This window comes from Micropterus dolomieu, linkage group LG03, assembly GCF_021292245.1.
Source record: "Micropterus dolomieu isolate WLL.071019.BEF.003 ecotype Adirondacks linkage group LG03, ASM2129224v1, whole genome shotgun sequence".
NCBI lineage: Eukaryota > Metazoa > Chordata > Actinopteri > Centrarchiformes > Centrarchidae > Micropterus > Micropterus dolomieu.
In genome coordinates this window covers 28716123-28735261 of record NC_060152.1, presented here as the reverse complement: position 1 = coordinate 28735261, position 19139 = coordinate 28716123, and the positions used below count along the sequence as shown (strand labels likewise).

Genomic DNA, 19139 nt, shown 5'->3' with positions numbered 1-19139 from the left:
ACATTACGTAAGAGTCTTCTTTTACAGACACATTTTAAAGAATGTTTTAGAAAGTAGGAAAATACAGTGAAAATTACACTTTTTTTAACAAAACACCAGCCTCGCAAAATCCTCAAAAGCTAGATAAATTCCAGAGGACATTTCTTAATAATGTCAGAGTTCTGGGATGATTCCAAATTCTCCATCACTCATTTCCTGTGTCATTTTCAACTGTTTTCAATAAATAACCAGAAGCTGTTAATTAAAGCAGCGGAAATACACTCAAGTGAGCACTGTCCCAGACAATTTAGATAAGTGCATTTTCTGCGTCTGACACTGATTTAGGCCAAGCCTCAGAAATATCAAATAAAGTTAATTGGACGGTGGTAAGTAGCTGCAGCCTGGCAGTGCCAAGGCTATGATTGGACTCTTGGAGCAACATTTTTCCAACCCTCACAGAAAATAAGTGCTGATGGAGAATTACTGACCACTTCCTCTTGACCACCTCTTCCAGAAAGTTAGTGAGATACATGTAAATACTGTACAATACAGTCCCTTGAATCTGAGATGGAAAATCTAATTGCTAATTACTCCTTTTATGCAGTGTACTGGAGTCTTACCTATGTCTGGTGTTAATAGGATTAGGTGATACAACTTTTTCACGAATTAGTGAAGTGAAATAATTTGTTTTCATTCCTTATTGATAGGCTACTGTTTGTATAGATAGTAGAGGAAAATAGTTAAGTATCAAGGTATAGGGTATACACACCACTTTATCTCAAAATATCTTGATCAAATATTTCCAAGGAATGGAGAAAGTTGCTCTTTAAAAGTAGGAATATATCAAAAAGATTAAAAGGCAAACGGCATCGTGCATAAGTGTATGCGTACATAAAACACCTCCCTGCGTGTCTACTCATCAGCTCCCACTTGTGCTTTTCAGCATCTGTTCATGCATGCCACGCATGTACATGCATCTACTGCACACAAGTGTAAGCTGGACGGTGTGTGTGTACCTGTCAGGTGAGTAGTTATCTTCGGACACACTGTGGTGGTCCACTCTAGTGGAGGTGCTGTACTGAGAAGGCCTAAGGTCAAAGGCGGGGTCCAGACTTCTGCTGTGTGACAGAAGTGGACTGGATCACCCCTCATGTAGTTTACACATGACACGGCTCCCCCTTCTGTTACATGGGCACATCGCCTCATGTCAATGTGAGGCATTCCAAGTAACCAAGAGAAACAATGCACACTCTACGTAGGGCTGATGTGGCAATTTGGAAGGCAGTACTAGGACAGCAGCACTCAGTGCTACAACCAAATGGATGAATAATTTCAAACTCATATTTTCCAGAGTAACCTGAAATCAACCAAGTTACTAAAGCAGATATTACTCTCTCTATCAAAATTTTGTGAATCATAAGCATGCAAATTAAGGCATCCTCCTTCAACATCTGTTGATATATATGTACAAGATAACATTGTGTTGAATGCATACATTAAAAACAAAAACAAAACACAGTGTATACCAAGATATAAAGGGTCAGTCCCGTAGTGGACTAAGAGGTGGACAGCATTAGTTACCTGGAAGGTGGGGGAACACTGGGAGAGCGCGACCGTGCACGATTAATATCAGACGACCGAGAGCAGTGGTTAGATGACATCACCTGCTCAGGGACAGACAACGTGGAGCTCTGGAAGTCTCTGCCATTTGGCCGGTAGTCTGTGTGGACAAGAATGGAAAAAGGAAGGGAAGGATAGAGGGACAAGATTAAGAGGGAGAGGGTGTTGGATTATTCACTTGCTTCTGTATTAATAGTCTCACACCAAAAAACACTGCAGTGGAAGACTACAGTGGTACTAATTATGCAGATCCAGTTTAACTACACCCACAGTAACTTAGAAAGAACAGACCAAACTTTAGAAAACTTAAACCAAATCCCAATCTGTACAGGCACAGAGTTTCATTATGCTGACTCTCTATGTTCCAAAAATGAGGACTGGGTTTCAATAAAGGTGCAATTCATCTGCTGTGTTAACACTGTGCATTAAACATGAAAATAGCCTTTAAAAAGTCAGAAATATTATAATGAATTTTCTCTGCAAGACTGATTAGTCCATTGAACTTGAAAGAGTTCATTAACCGATAATCGTCCATGGCTAGCAGCCATGGTTAAGGTCAATGTTTAGCACTATTAAAGATGATTGATATTCAATAGAGTGTACAGCACATTAAAATTAAGTTAAAGAAAAATGAATCAAAAGTTGGAAAAGAGGCAAAGGTAGGAAAAATTGGAGGTAATGATAAAGAAATGCCCTTCACTTCACATTTTCTTTTTTGTTGGTAGCTGCATAATAGTTATAAATAAATCTATTAAAAGATTTAACTAAATGATCCATCCTAATTGCATGTGGATGCAAGTCAAATTCAGAATCCATAATCCATTTTCAAATACTGTATTTCGACCATTCTTATACAGATTTTAATAAACAAAAGCTCAGAACAGAATCTATAACATGAGACAGGTGCGTTGGAGGGGGACGAGCAGGTCAAAAGTTGCAAACGTTGCCAGCTTATAAATTTATATGTGCAAGTTAGACAGTTGTGGGAGTTTCTTTGCAAAAGCTAAAAACAAGAACAAACTGAACAATATGTTTTCTTCATTATGATGCATATTATATTTAACAAGGAAAACATCTGCCATTTCTAAACAGAAGCTCCAACACAGTCTCCTGCAGCAGAGCAATCAACTTCCATGCAGAGCCAAATTAAATCTATTCTTCCTCTTGACATGTTGCTTCACGCATGAGTACAGCCTGCCTGTTAAGCACATATAAAAAGGAGGACCTTTACTGACAATTAATAGGATTTAACAAGAGAAGTGGACTGTATCAGTGCAGAAGTACGGAACAGGGCTGAAGGTCAAAAGCACAAATAAATGCACTGTGCAAAATTGTAATTTTTTAGACTTTTCACTTTCTATTCCTAAAGAATTCTACTCCACCAAAAGAGTCTAATAACATGAATTATACTTCAAAAGACAGCATTACATAAGCAGAACCTGTGCAGTAATTACTATTGCGCGCTTCACTTATAAAAATGCCTGCTATACTGTATGTACCAGACAATCAGAAACTTGGCAGTTAGTGTACCGTAAAATAAATGCACTGAAAACAAATCTTCCCCATTTGAATGTGTCCGCAGATTAATGCAAAGACTGCAAGATAAACTGAGATGTGGTGGCGCCTGAGTAAAGCGGAAGGTGTGACCAGAGCTGAGCGAAGGGGTATCCCCTTCACTGTGAATGAAGTGAAGGGGACTGGCATGGTGAGGCAGTGAGGGGCTGATGAGAATGTTAAAGAGGCTGGAGGAGGATTTCCCTTAGCTACAGTATCATCAGCAAGCCCAGGCTGATGCTCTTCTCCTCTCTGTCTGTCTGTCTGTCTGACAGGCGTTTGCTAGAGTAACTGAATCTATTCTCTCCTCTCTCTCTGATGCTGTTCCTCTCTATGTCTCACATTCTTTCCTCTCCTCTTTTGTGGCCTGTATCAGCTAATAGGGATGTTACATTACCACACGCTAAGCCAACAGTGCAGGAAGCTGTCTAAAGCCTGCAATTTACCAACAGCTTTGCTGCACACAGGGTCAGCACAATTTGTGTGGTCTCCAAGTGAAAGAAAAAGAGGGATGGTATTTTTTAGCAAAGAACATACTGCTTGCTAACATTAGCGCTTGCCTGTGGAAACTAAAGCAAGCCTCTATTCCTTCCATGGCTTTGCTACCTATTTCAGCATCAGTTTCTTCGAGGTTGATGTTTTATGTGGGGAAATGTCAAATACTTTTCAGTCTTTCTTTCTGCCTTTTTCTCTGGCTCTCTTGCTGCTGACAGCTCTGCTTCTCCTTTTCTGATGTGCAGCGTGGGCGTGCTGCTGGAGCCTCGGTGAGTACAGCACAAGAGCAGCTAGCAGTGCAGAGGTAGCCAAAATCTCAGTGTGCCTTCACTGTGCTGCTGATAGGCTGCAGCGTTTTAACCCCGCTAATATCATCTCTAACAGTTTTTGTAGGAGGTTACCTGAGTTCAAGGAAAAGGCAAATAAACAAAATTCAAAAAAACATTTTATTAAACATCACAAACTATTTATTACTTTAACCCCAGGCTGTTTCTTTGCAATTCTGTTTTTCTTTTGAATTGATTCACTTTATATTATCAATGAATTCATTCACATGCACTAGTTCTTGCATGTTAATTTGACTTAAATACATTACCTGTTATTACCCCGACACCATCTTCACAATCGTAGTCTGAAATCTCACTGTCACTTATTCTCTGGGATCCTTCGAGATAAAGAGACGGAGAGAAACAAGGGAAAAAGAAAGAGAGAAGGGGAGTAGGATTGAATGAGAAGAGACAGAGAGAGACAGAAAGATGGGGGGAGAGGGAGAAGTCATTTTCATTCCCTCGTTCATTTCTTTACCCTTTATTTTGTATAATGCCACCTTGGTCTGAATGTAGTCTTTATTGGTTAACCTGAATGTTATAACTGAATCCAATAAAACGTACACCCAAAGAATATACTGTCAGTCTCTAACTCATGTCACCCCACAAATACAACAAACAGTCCCGCAAGAGAGCATTTTGGATAATATATGTCAGCTGTAACAAATAATGCTGCATTTCACTGCTCTACTTCAACAAAAACAGCAGACCTCTCTTCATCTGAACTGTTGTACTTGAAATGACACATTCAATCATTCAATTTACATGTGATGGTGGGGTGGGAGAAGTGATATGGCTTCACAGCTCTTTCTTCATCTTCCCCAGTAGCCTTGTCACCCCTCACTGTCCCCTCTTTTAAAAATATAAACCCCCTCCCACTGCCTTTACCGTTCAGTCAACTTAAATCAACAAGACACGTGTACTTCATCAGAAATGACAAGTGCTGCACTCTAGCAGTGCCGCTCCCAACCTCTCATCTCAGTTGGCTAGAGACTTTTTACGGCTGTCAGCTCTTTCACCTCACACTAACACAAACGCCCAGAAAACTATCCTGGTGGGGGAAGCGAACAGAAGCCTTAAGTGTCTAGTAGAAGCAGTCCCACATCGCACGGACTACAGTACAGTTGTCTACAGTAAAGCATGTTAACCAGTATCTGGCCACATAATATAACAGTGGTGAGATAAGGGCCATAAAATTAGCTAATCTGGGGTTTTGTTAGAGGAAATACAATGCTAGAAAATAATGTGTTATGCATAAAGATAATCAAAGCATCCTTTTTTTGTTTCTCTAAGTAAATATACCACCACTGTTTCAGAAGATTAAGAATGAGCAAAGAATCACACCAGCAACAGTGATTTACCGTATTCCATGACAAATTCAAGAACATATTCACATTCAGCACACACAAACACAAGCAAAGCAGAATGGGCAGCAAAGTATTTTGTGCATATTTAAAAGGGGAAATATTGGCAACGGGAAAAAAAAATAAACAACATAATCATAAACATCACAGAGGAAAAGCAAGTGGTCATAATCAAAGCATACTGTGTCTGCCGGGACTGGCAGATAGCCTGGGTTTTTATAACATCACTTTGGGATGAGGATTGAGTGCAGTTTCGCAGGACATGGTTGTGGGTTGCAGGATGGGATTGTGAAATAGTTCACAGGTAAATAACACAGAGAGGAAGAGACCACTGTGTCCTAAATCTCTGATCCCCTGGAGGGTGCACATGTCTGACACCCTGAGTGGATTTTCAAAATAGTGGTGTAAAATTCTCCTCACATTGAAATCCATGTAAGGCAGCAGAAACATACACACTTCAAGGAAAAAGCGGCAGAGAATCAGGGCACAAGGATGCATCTTTGAAAAAGGACAGGAGAACACTCAGATGCTCCATAGAGCTACACTGCTTGTGAGTGGATGGGGCCTTTACCTGAGTTGTATGAATATGAGCCTTTGTCTGTAAAAGCAGAAGCAGTAAGGTTGATGTGATACGGAGAACAATGGGAAAAAATGCATAAACCTTAATAAAAAGCCTTAATAAACTAAACGAGAGACAAAAAAACAGTGTGAAAAATGAATTGAAAATTGACCAAAAGCATACTGAATATTTGTATGTGAGAACATACATTTGCAATATATAGTTATTATTAGAAATGAGAAAATTGACTAAGCCTAGATCTAGTTTATTATATATTACTATATATTACTGTATACCACCATAAGAGACAGAGCTTGATCACTCACTTTACTGTAAGAATATAGAATCACTAAAGTCTGTCTTGATTTTATTCCAACTTCAGTTACATGACTACTGACTGGCAGCGCTGTAGCCGTAGTGTTCCTTGCACGATAGTTCTGGCAATGAAGCCCATGTTGGCACAGCATAGTTATCAAAAAGAAAAATTGACTTGAACTGATTTACTCAGACTGACTTCAGCTGAACTTTGGAATGTGTGTGTGTGTGCAACAAGGATTTCACATTTTGAGCTCAATTTCTTGCCACCCTACTGGTCACAACCCCAGTGAGGTACCTCACCATCATACTCATACAAAAGAACAAAACCCAGAACAAGTTTCCAAGACCCTGAAAATACTGTACTGCAAAACATCCCATTAAGCTATTGAGAGCTTAATACAGATTGCAGGGATTTTACTGAATTGTAACACAACAAATGATGCAAAAATGTATCCAACAACATGTAAATGAAAATAAGCAGCCCTGCCTCTTATTGGCATCTTATAGCCTGCATATAGTATATTTCATATCTCTCTGAATACATTTTTACTTAAAGGGTGCCCACTCTTACTCTCTCTTTAAAGCACATTTCAAGATATGAAGTAGAGTTTTGTGACATGTGTCAGTGACAGAGAGGTTACATACTCTGCAGTCGCCGTGTTGGACTTTCTCCGTGGAGCTGCCTGCGCTGTGTGTTTGGGGAGGCACGTGGGAGCGGGATGGAGGACACGTCGTGGGTTTGAAGCTTGTACCAGTGTGGCTCGTCATCCAGAAGAGCTGTCTCCAGCTCAATAAGTATCTGCGAGAGGAAAAAGTTCATGTTAACATTTCTTACCTCAAATATGTCCTCGCTCTGACGGTTGCTAACTAACATAGCTTTTCTAAATTATAGAACTACAGCAGTAACACCCAATACTCATAGAGCTCTTAAAGTGAGAATCAGTCCCAAACAAGCCCCTCCTGCTTGCAGAGGTGTGTTTATTTATTGTAACAGTTTTACACAGCAAACAGAAATAATAAAGCCTCATATCCATGTTGGATAAGCACTGGGAACATCAAAAACTTGTAATAGCCAAGAGCTTTATTAAGGGCTTGACCCCATTAAAGAGGATTAGCAGAGATACTGTCAGTAAGTGTCCCTGATGGGTGGGGTTAGGTTTTCTTACCTCTCCCAGGAACTCGCTCTCCTCCTCTCTCACCCTGGCTTGGTCCCACAATGTGATCTCCAGCATGCGCTCCCGAAACTCCCGCCGGTGTACCGGCGAATACATAAAGGTCTGGTTCCATTTGGGCTCTAAGGATTTCTTTACTGTTTTTGTTCTCCTCTTGCTTTTGTCGCTGGAGGAACAATAATTCAAACTGTTTTTATTTACAACCATGATAGGGAAGAGCCACGAATACAACAGATCAATAACACGACACAGCACAGAGCACATCACCGTGGCATGCCGATGATGACAATGAGATGGCAAGATGACTGTACTACTCTCCCGGAAAATGTCCACTTCCTGCGTATCAGTGCATAATACAGAACTGCTTAACCAGATGCAAAACTGCACTGAATGACCAAAAAAGTGATTAGACACTTCCACATTCCAATATATCCATAAAGCCTTTCCTGATGAAAACAATGACCTTGTGGCATCAAATCAATATCCCAGAAAATCACACTACTACAGAATCCATGTCCTTTGTCTTCCTGAATGGAGTGTAATGGCATGACATTAAAAGAGTCAGAGAAATAAAATAAGCACATGGTAAGGGTGTAACTTGAGCTGCAAAGATTAGTTAAATTAATCGATTAGTTGTCAACTATTAAATCACTTGCCACCTATTTTGATAATCAATAAATCACTTTGAGGGATTTTTTTTAAAGAAAAGATGTCCACATTCTCTGATTTCAGCTTCTCAAACGTGAGCATTTTTTGGTGTCTTTACTACTCTGTGACAGAAAATTTAATATATTTGGGTTGTGGACGAAAGAAGACATTTGAGGACGTTCCCTTGGGCTTTGATAAGCACTAATCAACATTTTTTACAATTTTCTGAATCTAACAGAAATGTCGATTGATCCAGAAAATAATTGACAGATTAATCGACAATGAAAATAATCGTTAGTTGCAGCCCCAGTGGTAATGGTAACTGTTTCTACTCTTACCTTCTATCAGGGAGGAAGTAGATTTTGACGTAAGGGTTCCTGGGCCGGCCATCTTCCCTGGGTGGCAGGTCTTTGGCACCCAGGATGGTGACGATTAGCTGATGGCCCACTTTGTCATACCACAGTTTGACCTGGAGGAGCACAGCACAGACAGCTTGCTGAGAGACTGGTCAGGGCCAACAGGAGTAAAAACACACAGAGGGACTAATGCAGGAGAAGACAACTTCATCAGATTAGAAATAGTTATAACATGCGCCTTTATTCCTTCTTTATTGAGACATATCTCATTTCAACTGTTTTGACCACAGCATAGGGTCTTCTCCTGTATTTACCCTTCAGGAAGAAGGAGGAAGATGTCTACCTGCTAAGATGATGTCAGATCACATGCTTGGCAGGGCACATTATCAGAGCTTAAATGTTCACATGGACTTACTCTATCAATGTTAATAATGTATGATAATACTAACAATGTATGTGGAAATAAGATATTACAAAATGAGCATTTTAATCTATATGGTTAGAAAAAACAAAAAATACTCCTTTAATGAAAATATGGTTTTGTAGTTATGTGCATGGTGCAATGTTTATTCTATTTTTTTTTTTTTAAATGTATGGGTTCATAATTGTCAATCGTCTGGGACGAATAAAGTTTATTGAATGGGACTGAATACAACTGGTCTGAATGTCATCTTAACTTGTGTAGTGAATTGCTAAAGGCAACTTGCTCTTAAATTAACAGTGTGTTCTGTTGAAATGCGAAACGAAGTTGTCTCTAACAGTGTTCTCTCAGATACTTCAATCATGCTGTTGCAAGAGGAATCGAAGACACACTGAAAGGGAAGTATGGACTCCAAAAGAAGACACTTAGAAGAAAACTTCAACTGAGGCCTTAAAGAAAGTTGATGAAATGAGAAATAAAACTTCTAAGCTCTTGTCCATACTTCTTTAAAAAATATGATAATGGAAAGGGTCTGCACCATTTAAAACTACCAGCTATTCATGCAGCAACGCAAGAAAGAGCATTCAAGACAAGTCAACAGATTTCATATAGGCAAAAAGAGAGGGCTTATGGGAAAACAAACTGTACCAAATAACCTCTAGACTCGTAGCCCACCAAAACACCAGATACTCAAAATATGAGTATACTGTACTGTCTGTGAATTGGTAAAACATCTCTGAAAAGATTCACCTTGGAAACCGGATTATGTGTGATAATACGTGGTTCAAGAGTAAACTATTCAAATGTGCAATAAGTGGATCTTCTGAGGTGTCCATCTAAGAACTAACTGAAACATACAAGCTTTTCAAGAGTACAAACATGAACATACACACACATAAAAAATACTTATTTACCTCCATTTTACCTCCATATTATGTGTTAAAACCCCTCTAAATTGGAAAACCCACAGTGTATATCCTTGCAGATGCTCAATTATGGTTTAGTACCCACCTCTGACTCTTGGCAAAACAACATACTGTAACAGTGTCAGTGAGATAAATATCCAATATTCCAAGTAGGAGTGTTAACCTTCTAAGTGTAACAAGAATACATAGTCTCGCAAAGTGATTCTGACTGCGTGTCAAAAGAAAAACCAAAAAAAGACAGTCTGATATTAAAGATGACAGATTAAGATAGACCCTAAAGCAAAATCTTAAAATTTTTGCTCGGTTTAAAGTTTGTTATTTGGAAGGTACAATTTGCTTATACGTTAACTCTCATCTGGAAGGGAAAATGCAATTTCTTCTGAAAAGCTCAGGGAGACACCCTTCTGCATTGCCATAGACCTAAAATGTATGACACAAGGTAGGCTCAATTACTGGTGTCCAAATCAGGCAATGGAAGAGTGTCTCTTAAAATGTGTTGAGATTAGTTGAGCATGCACTACACTGGAACAATGATGCGAATGGGATAAAATGAGTAATAATAATTCTTATCATAACAGTGATACCAAGAAATCAAACTGAAGAAAATGGCACAATGCACTGCACTGAGAGGGAAACTTGAAGCCGCCATTTCCCCGGGAATGCATTTTCCAAAGTATGGAAACAGAAAAAAGGCCAGTCAACAGTCAATGAGCAAAGACCAAATAGATATTGTGCCCTTCAGACAGGGCCAATTACCTGAACCCTAGGGGCAAAAGGCGTTGTTCTTCTACTAAGGCTTTGGCTCTGGATAAGCACATTAAACAGCAAAAAAAAAAAGAAAGAAAACAAAACAAAATGCAATAAAACCAAAACAACAACAAAAACTCACAATACACTCTAAACACAGCCACAGAAGTGTGTAGTTTCAGATGGGAGATTTAGGCCTGATGGTTGATCCTTACTTTACTTTCTCACCTTTCACTTATATCTTTGCTTCTCTACTTTTCTGATTACAAGCTTCTCTGCTCTGTTCTGCAAAGGCCCTTAGAAAGTACCAATGCCTCACAATTATATCTCTCTTTCTACTCTGGACCTTTTCTCCTTTGCTTTAAAGCTTGCGTCACAGTGACGTTAAACCCTTGTTATCAAAGACAAGACTGCTGCAAAAATACCAAAGTGACAGGTCTTTATTGTGTAGAATTACTCATCAGACACTGCAGGTCTCACAAGGATTATTCAATTAACTGTTTCAGTGTTCTGCTGTTTTAGAATTTCAAGGTCAGTGCTTATTTTTAATTGGCTGATACAGTGTTGGAGGTGTCACTGCCAGTCAGATTACTCTACAGTCCACTACAACAATTAGCATCAGCCATTTTCCTGATATACCACATCACAATACATGTCTTCGAGGTATTTCCCAGATGCTAAAGCTATTTCCCTTGTGGATCTTAAATTTGAGAGTTGATTTAATGCAGCCCTTTGCCCATTTATCCCAGGAGGGTTTTTATACTAGATAATGGACAACACACACAGTAACCTGATCTACAGTCCTGTGCTGGTTTGGTAAAGGGCCAGCTGAACAGGCAGAGTGAGAGAAGCTGTGCCTAGCAGCCCAACGGTTTGGACCCAGATTTAAGTTATACCTTGAGCTGCATAATAAATGTACAATGTTAATAATATATTCATCATATAGATATATAGTCATATGAACGTAATAACCCATAACCCATCTTACTCATGAGTTTTCAACAGTAGCCAAAGCAATCTAATAATGCAGTCCCTCCAGAGGATTTCACATGTAGTCTGTATGTCGTGCTGAGGTCACTCACTGAGAGTTGTCCTGACAGATACTGGGGGGCGTCCCTCAGCATGCTGGGACTCATGGGGGATGTGACAGAAATGGACGGGCGATCCATCTTCTGAGACTCAAAAGAACTCGAACCTGACAGGGAACAGACGACACAGTCAGATTATTTAGCAGCGATGTTGGTTTTAGTCTGCGGTTTTAGTAACATGAATAGATAAAATGAGAGAGGGGGATGGTAGTAAGGAAGATAGAAAGGCAGACAAGAGGAGAGACACAAAGAGGGCAAGAAAGCATGCCATGGGAAAGACAGAAATACAGGGAGGCAGAGTGTCAGAAGCAACTCACACGGACATTTACTTCATTTGTTGTTTCTAGGCTGATTAATAGAATATAACAGGGTAATGAAATAGGCTTAAGACTCACTTGATTCCAGTTGTGCATGTGTGCTGTCTGGTATCCTTGGAATATCTCTGGAAAAAAAACAAACAAACAGAGAAAGAGCATGAGTGTGTGAGACAGGAGAGAATGAGGGGATGGAAAGGATCAATTTTAGCTAATGCTGAATACACTGTGCTTTAATGACCGCATTAGTCTTCATTCTCCCAGCAACTCCCTCAGCAGCATAAAGCAGGTCAGATACAGGAATTGACAAAGCAAAGATGCCATTGCTTTTCTCCACAATTAACCCTTTCGAAAACAATTGATGACGAGGGTACAAGCAAAGCAACAGCCTTTTTATTTTGCTGGACGCCGTTGTTCGGTCCCATACGAGTCCTGAGCCAATAGAGCCAGAGGAAGGGAGAAACAGATGTTGAATAAACAAGACAGCGCCACTCGTTCACAAACACATTTGGTGAGAACACAAGCTATATTCCTTCTCGGATTTCTTGATTCAAGTCTGTTTGATTCAAGTATGTTATAGAAAGTCAATTCAAAGATATTCTGAGTAATACAGGCTGTGAAATGGCATGATTGAGCTTACAGACATAAGAACTGTAATTGCTTTAGAGAAAAAAGTTAGTGATGATGTCACAATCTGATGCATAATTTCTACTTTAATTGGTCACATAGGTCCATTTGTTACATGTTTGTTGTTTAATAATGTCTACTGTAAGGAACAGGTGGTACAGGTGAGGCTAGGGAACCAGGGCAACCTGATGAGAAATGGGCTACTGGAACAAGATGATGAGGGTGAGGACAAGGAGCAGCAAGAACCTTCATGGACAGACAAGTGGCTAATATCAAGAAATCCTACCAGTGGCTAGAAAAGGCTAGACTAAAGGACAGCACAGAAACACTAATCATGGTGGCACAAGAACAGGCACTTAGAACAAGATCAATAGAGGCTGGGGTCTCCCACACCAGGCAGGACCCCAGGTGCAGACTCTGCAAGGACGCCCCTGAAACAGTACAGCACATAACAGCAGGGTGTAAGATGCAGGCAGGAACAGCGTACATGGAACGTCATAACCAGGTAGCTGGCGTGGTGTACAGGAACATCTGCCAGGAGTGTGGGCTGGACATCCCATGGTCAAAATAGAAGACACCTCCTAGGTAGTGATGGCTAACCAAACAAACATCGTGTTGATCGACAAACAGCAAAGGAACCCAGCGGTGCTAGATGTGGCGATCCCAAGCGATAGCAACATCAAGAAGGAGGAACACGGGACGCTCGAAAAATACCAAGAGCTGAAAGAGGAGCTAGAAAAGATGTGGAGAGTAAAAGCAACAGTTGTGCCAGTGGTAATCAGAGCACTGATGGCTGTGACCAAACTGGGAGAATGGCTCTAACAGATTCCAGGTACAATGTCTCAAGTCTCTGTCCAGAAGAGTGCAGCCCTAGGAACAGCTAAGATACTGTGCAGAACCCTCAAACTCCCAATCATCTGGTAGAGGACCCGAGCTTTAGGATGACACTTACTACCACGTATGGTTTGAGAGGGGGATATATGTATATGTACATACAATAAATGATTTAAACTATAATTTAATAAAAGCAATACACCACTGCTGTGCAAAGCAAATTTATTTGTCTAATGAAATTCTCATTGTGCCCAACACATCAGTTACTGTCATCCAATTACCTTTACTGCTCAATAGCATCCCACCTTGTGTCTCGTGAAGAGTAATGTGCGTGTGACAGTGATTGTGAGCTCTCACCCTATAGGCCGTGAGACCACCAGCTCCACCTGCGGCTCAGGCTTGGAGTCTAGAATGATATTGTAAACTTCTTTAAATGTGGCTCCTTGTAAGAGCTTCCCGTTCCACTCCAGCACCTGGTCACCTGCAAAAACACCAGATATACTGAATGTTACACAGAATATTTCAATCTTTTATGCTAGTGCTGTCTGTGTTGCCACAGTGTAGAAAATACACATCATTATGTACCTCGAGAACATATTGGATAATACCCAATTCAAAGGTTTGTATGTACCTGGTCTGAGGTGTCCAACAGTGTCTGCTAGACTTCCTTTCCTCACTTTAGTGATAAAAGCACAAAGTCTACCAGATTCTGTCATCTTGCCTCCCACCACCTGTAGAAGCAGAGAGGTGACTGGATTAGCAGTAAAAAACATGTAAATTAAACTTGAACTGTTAGTGTTAGAATCACAGCGTTAATGTTAACGCTAATAAACATTAAGTACTAATTAATGCTAACTCTCCATGACAAAAGCTATGAAGGTGTATTGTGCGCATTGCAGCTTGTATAAGAAGGCAGGTTTCTTATCCTCAAAGTATCCAGTTGATGTCATGGTTTTAGCTTTTGCCTGTAAGGTATGAATCCTAAATAAAAGCGTTACAAGCCGAGGGTAAAAGTGCATCTCTGTTTTTTTAAATGTCCAGGGTTATGCTTACTTCCCCAGGGACACACTCTGGTGCTGCTCTGTGGTTCTGTAACAGTGCAGGCCCGTGGGCTAGAGCTGTACTGTACAGTCCTGAGCTGCTGTACTTCACTCTGCTCAGCTTACATGGGCATCATACAAATAAAAATCCCTCTTAATGGCAGCTGAATGCCAACATACAAAGGAGCTTAGGGAAGTCTGCTAAATGAAATGGCTTTATGTAACAGCCAGAGAAGGAGGCTCACAGAGGAAGCGAGAGAGATGGACAGTGAGGGCGAGGCTGGCAGCCTGACTGATGGACTGACTGGCTGTATTGCAGAGTAGGTTGGTTGCTGCTGAGCGGACAGAAACGCAGAGAGGCACTGAGCAGACACAAACATGCCATTTCAAGAGGCTCATTCAATCAGTAATGATTTTTTCCCCATCTTGCGGCTCTCTGTTCTCTCTCTTCATGGCCCACCGTGCTCCTCTGAACTTTGACTGCTCAGCTTTTTTTACCATTGCGCACCACCTACAGATTCATGCAACACTGAAAAGGAGGGGAGGGAAACCAAAGCACCTACGACAGAAAATATTTCATATGCTTTAGGCAATGCAGTAATTCCACTGCAATAACAAATTCACTAAAAGGCTTAAATCATGTGAAACAAGAATTTGACCTATAGAAGTAAAAGCATAAGAAAAATACACACAGTAAGCCTAGAGTATAAATATGTTGGGGATTGTGATGGTAGTATTCAATATATAAACAATGTAAAACAAATATTGGTTCCAGACTGACTTGTTTCCTCTGTGCTGCTGAATGCAGTTCATTAAAGTACTTCAGTGTGAGTGAGTTCAGAGAATTATACAGCTCAATATCAAATGCTGCTCATTAATATTCATCAGGAACATAATCAAGTCTTTAATGAATATTAATACTGAGTAGCACTATGATGTAATCAATAATTGGAAGCCAAGGAGAAAGTCAGTGAGCCTCACAAAAATGAGCCCCAAAAACAGTAAAATTCACTGCTGAAAAGTTATTATACCGATGATACTACTTTTAAAAAACATCGATACTACGTTTGAAATGTTCAGTCTTTGGTTTTAGATGCGTTTGTATCTCACCTTCAAACACACACAGACAGATAAGCAAAATCATAATAAGCTCACCTTCAGACCAAGCAGCGCTCCTGAGTCTCGAGGCACACTTCCATCTTTCATGCGCTTGTTTAGCAAAATACGCCCTATTAGGCGATCCCCATCTTTGGACGGCTGCCACGTCACTGGGTGCTACAAGGTCAGAGCAACAACACACCTTTTGTTTAACAATTCATCCACTTGAATTTAATTACATTAGACCAAAGCAGACAACTGTCCATAGTGAAACGGGGGCATAGGGAAAGAATTTATTCACTCAGGGAGAAAAGTTCACACAAACTCTGTTGACTCATCAGGACCGTTTAATTTTTTGAAAGCAACATGCTTAATTATTTACACTTTGAAAGCTAATCATGGACAAACTTACTGATGAAAAGTAACACCTGACAAAACAGTGTTATTTCCAGAACTTGTGTGAACCTGCTGGTGTGAAGGTGGAGTGAGCTTCATGCAGCGCCCCATGCAGAGTAAAGCAAGCAGCCCCAACACTCCTCCTCAAACCAGCTCTTCAAACTGGAGCAGGAAGACCGGATTCTCAGTCCGGTGCTTCACTGCACACAAACATACAACCACCATCAAATGGAATAGTGAGGGGAAAGCAGACAGCGAAAAGGGTGGAAAAAGGAAAAAGAACAAATGAGGTGGACCATGAGGTGCCAGTTTATCAAGATCAAAAAGGACGAAAAATAGACAGCACAGTATAAAGCCATGAGACACAGATAGGGTGAAATCACAGACGCGCAGTGGAAGGGAAAAAAGAAAAACAAATGTTTTAACTTTTTGTGCAAAACAAATCCAGTCTTTCCTGTTTTGTGTGCTTACAATCATTTGGGTTTTGCTATAGAAGTGAGTGGAAAGTTGGGCAGGGGGCAGGTACCGTCTGGACTGGGTGCTGTGGGGTAGGGCAGCAAAGTGAGAGGGACGGGCCTGAGTAAAGGTGTTCCAGCTGCACTAAACAATGCCGCTGCAGAGCAAGAACACAACATACGGAGGAGAACGAGCATGCAACTAGGAGAGACCCACATTCCTGTGTGCCACGACAAACAGAGAGGTTGTGTGTCAATGCACTTCTTTTACCGCTACTGTAAGATGTGTAGTTTATGTTTGGGGAGCAAAACAGCAAGTACAAGTAGCAAGCAAAGAGGGTGCCCCCAAAAGACTTTTTCAGCAACACCGAGCAAGGTGGAGCCAAAAGTAACCGAAAAATAAAAAGAAACGAAATCGCAAGAAAAATCAATTTATACAACGTCAAATAAAATCCAAAAAACAAACATCTCACCTATTTACACTTAGTGACAGAGAGCAAACAAAGACTGGATGGGTAGGTCATAAATAATAACAAAATGCAGGCTAGATTGTCTCAGTACCTTCTCACTATGGCTATGCTCCTCGTTTAGGGTAGTGCTACTGCACGTATCAACTCCAGAGTCTTTAACCTGCGGTTCACACCATGCCAAGTCCTCTTCAAATGAGTGTCCCCCAAAGCGCACCATTTTCTTTTGCCTCTCAGATAAGGTGTGTGTCGGCTCGGGCATAAATGCCTGCTCAATAGTTTTTCTTTTTCCCCTTTGACTGTCCCCTACAGGTGTGGGATAAAAAACAGAAAGAAAAACAGAAAAACAACATGCAAAGGTGTAAATAAAACGAAGGAAACATGAAATGACAAAAGACTCTGGAAGAAGGGGGATGGGGGGAGGAGAGAGACAGAGAGAGGGAGAGAGAGATGGGGGTTAAGGGGCAGGAGGGAGGGGTCAAGGCAGGGCTCCACATGTCTCACCAAAGACATTGGGGAGGCCTCACTGCTATGCCAAGACGCATGGTCCCACCAATGGCCATCCAAATCTCCTGTAAGGTGGGGGGAAAGGGCGCACACACACACACACACGAGAGAGGACAGCGAGAGGGACCAGTGAGGACACCACAAACCACAGCGTACAGACATTAACACATACATGTAGCACACATACAGTCCTAAACAAGACATCCAAACATTCATTTATGTATGCACGCACACCTATTCACACACACACACACTCACATACTGCTCAAACTCAAAAGAGAGAAAGAGATCATCATGTGCAACTTTAACATCCCTGTGGAGATAGAAAGATGCAGCTCAGGTAAGAATACATACACAATGGATCAGTAATGATTTGACCACCTCACCGCTGTGCAGTAAGGCTGTTTTGACATTCATGACCATATATTTTGTTTGGAGCAGAAATCTAATTCTCTTAATGTTATTTATTATTGGTGTTAAATTCAGAATTAATTTTGTGACATTTTTGAGAATTTCCAACTTCTACTGGCTTCTCGGAGGATTTAACATTGACTTGCATTTTTGCTTTACAATAACTGGGAACATGGGTTCAATAAGAATCAACAATATCTGAGACATAAAGAAATTAGGTTTATGGGAAATGTGGTCTTCATTTTGAGAAAACTTTGAAACACAAGTTGAAACACGTTTTGAAATAAAAAAAAGGCACCTTTTCACACTTTTCACACATTTTGGCCGTCACCTACTAACTAAATTTATCCCAAGACTAGATGCACCAAGATCACTATACAAATCATGTGGGTGGCTTACCACAAAAGCTAAACAATTCCCTGGGAGCTTAATAGTCACTTGCAACCTTAATATAGTTCTGTAGTTTTCCATATCTTGGTTCAAAGGTGCAGCGGCACTGTGGTCCGGTGGATAGCGCTGTGGCCACACAGCAAGAAGGTCGCGGGTTTAAACCCCGGTTGCCCCGGCCTTTCTGTGTGTCCCCGTGGGTTCTCTCCGGGTGCTCCGGCTTCCTCCCACCGTCCAAAGACATGCGGCCTAGGTTGATTGGTGACCCTAAATTGTCCTTAGGTGCAGGTGTGAATGGTTGTTTGTCTATGTGTGGCCCTGCGATGGATTGGCGACCTGTCCAGGGTGCGACCCTGTATGCAGGATAAGCGGTTTGATGACTATGGATGGATAGATGGTTCAAAGGTGCAGGTTTGTATTAAACAAACACAATCAGAGAAGAGCATTTGTCAAAACAATCTAGCTAATATTTCAACTATCACTCCTCGCTCTCCCCTTATATTTTCATCTTTATTCCCAGAGAACAATCTTTAAAAACTCTTTGCAAATCAGCAGACAACTCACATTTTGTTCAAACAAAGTTAGCATGCTGCTATCTTATCTTACAGTAGCGGCATCTGTAGGAAAGATCTCTAATTGTGTTTAACTGGGGATTCAGATTGCAGTGCCACACAGCCTTAACTGACCTCAATCTAAAGTGCACCAGGGAGAGAATTGAAAGATGAGGCTCTGACTATAACTTCTGTAGTAGCACCAGTGGACTTACAGCCTTGAGAAATACAGGCTGGGCACGTTTCTATAATGATATTACAGGATGGAGGTTTCTGGGACATTTTTCTTTACTTTTTCTCATCAACTCGATTGAAGTAGTATTAATAGTATTATTATTACTATTAACTATTATCTGAGGAGCTGCTGCGGATGTGACGCTTCCGTCAAAACAAACAGCCAGAAGGCGAAGACACAGGTATCTTAAATGAGACAAATTTAAAATCAGTGTGAGCATTAGATCTGGGGAAAAGGTATGGTA

At 40.8% G+C, this 19139-nt stretch overlaps 1 protein-coding gene across 1 annotated transcript in view; it reads right to left on the bottom strand.

The window, feature by feature from the left end:
- rims2a (regulating synaptic membrane exocytosis 2a) overlaps positions 1 to 19139 on the bottom strand; it is a 152575-nt gene that overhangs the window by 55008 nt on the left and 78428 nt on the right. The window contains exons 5-17 of the mRNA XM_046044545.1: positions 16899 to 17110; positions 15544 to 15663; positions 13980 to 14079; positions 13706 to 13829; positions 11969 to 12015; positions 11568 to 11680; positions 8374 to 8504; positions 7382 to 7553; positions 6861 to 7014; positions 5910 to 5936; positions 4244 to 4312; positions 1561 to 1699; positions 996 to 1097 (exon numbers count right to left, since the gene is read on the bottom strand). Coding sequence (XP_045900501.1) covers positions 996 to 1097; positions 1561 to 1699; positions 4244 to 4312; positions 5910 to 5936; positions 6861 to 7014; positions 7382 to 7553; positions 8374 to 8504; positions 11568 to 11680; positions 11969 to 12015; positions 13706 to 13829; positions 13980 to 14079; positions 15544 to 15663; positions 16899 to 17110 — 1510 coding nt within the window. The remainder of the gene's footprint in view (positions 1 to 995; positions 1098 to 1560; positions 1700 to 4243; positions 4313 to 5909; positions 5937 to 6860; positions 7015 to 7381; positions 7554 to 8373; positions 8505 to 11567; positions 11681 to 11968; positions 12016 to 13705; positions 13830 to 13979; positions 14080 to 15543; positions 15664 to 16898; positions 17111 to 19139) is intronic.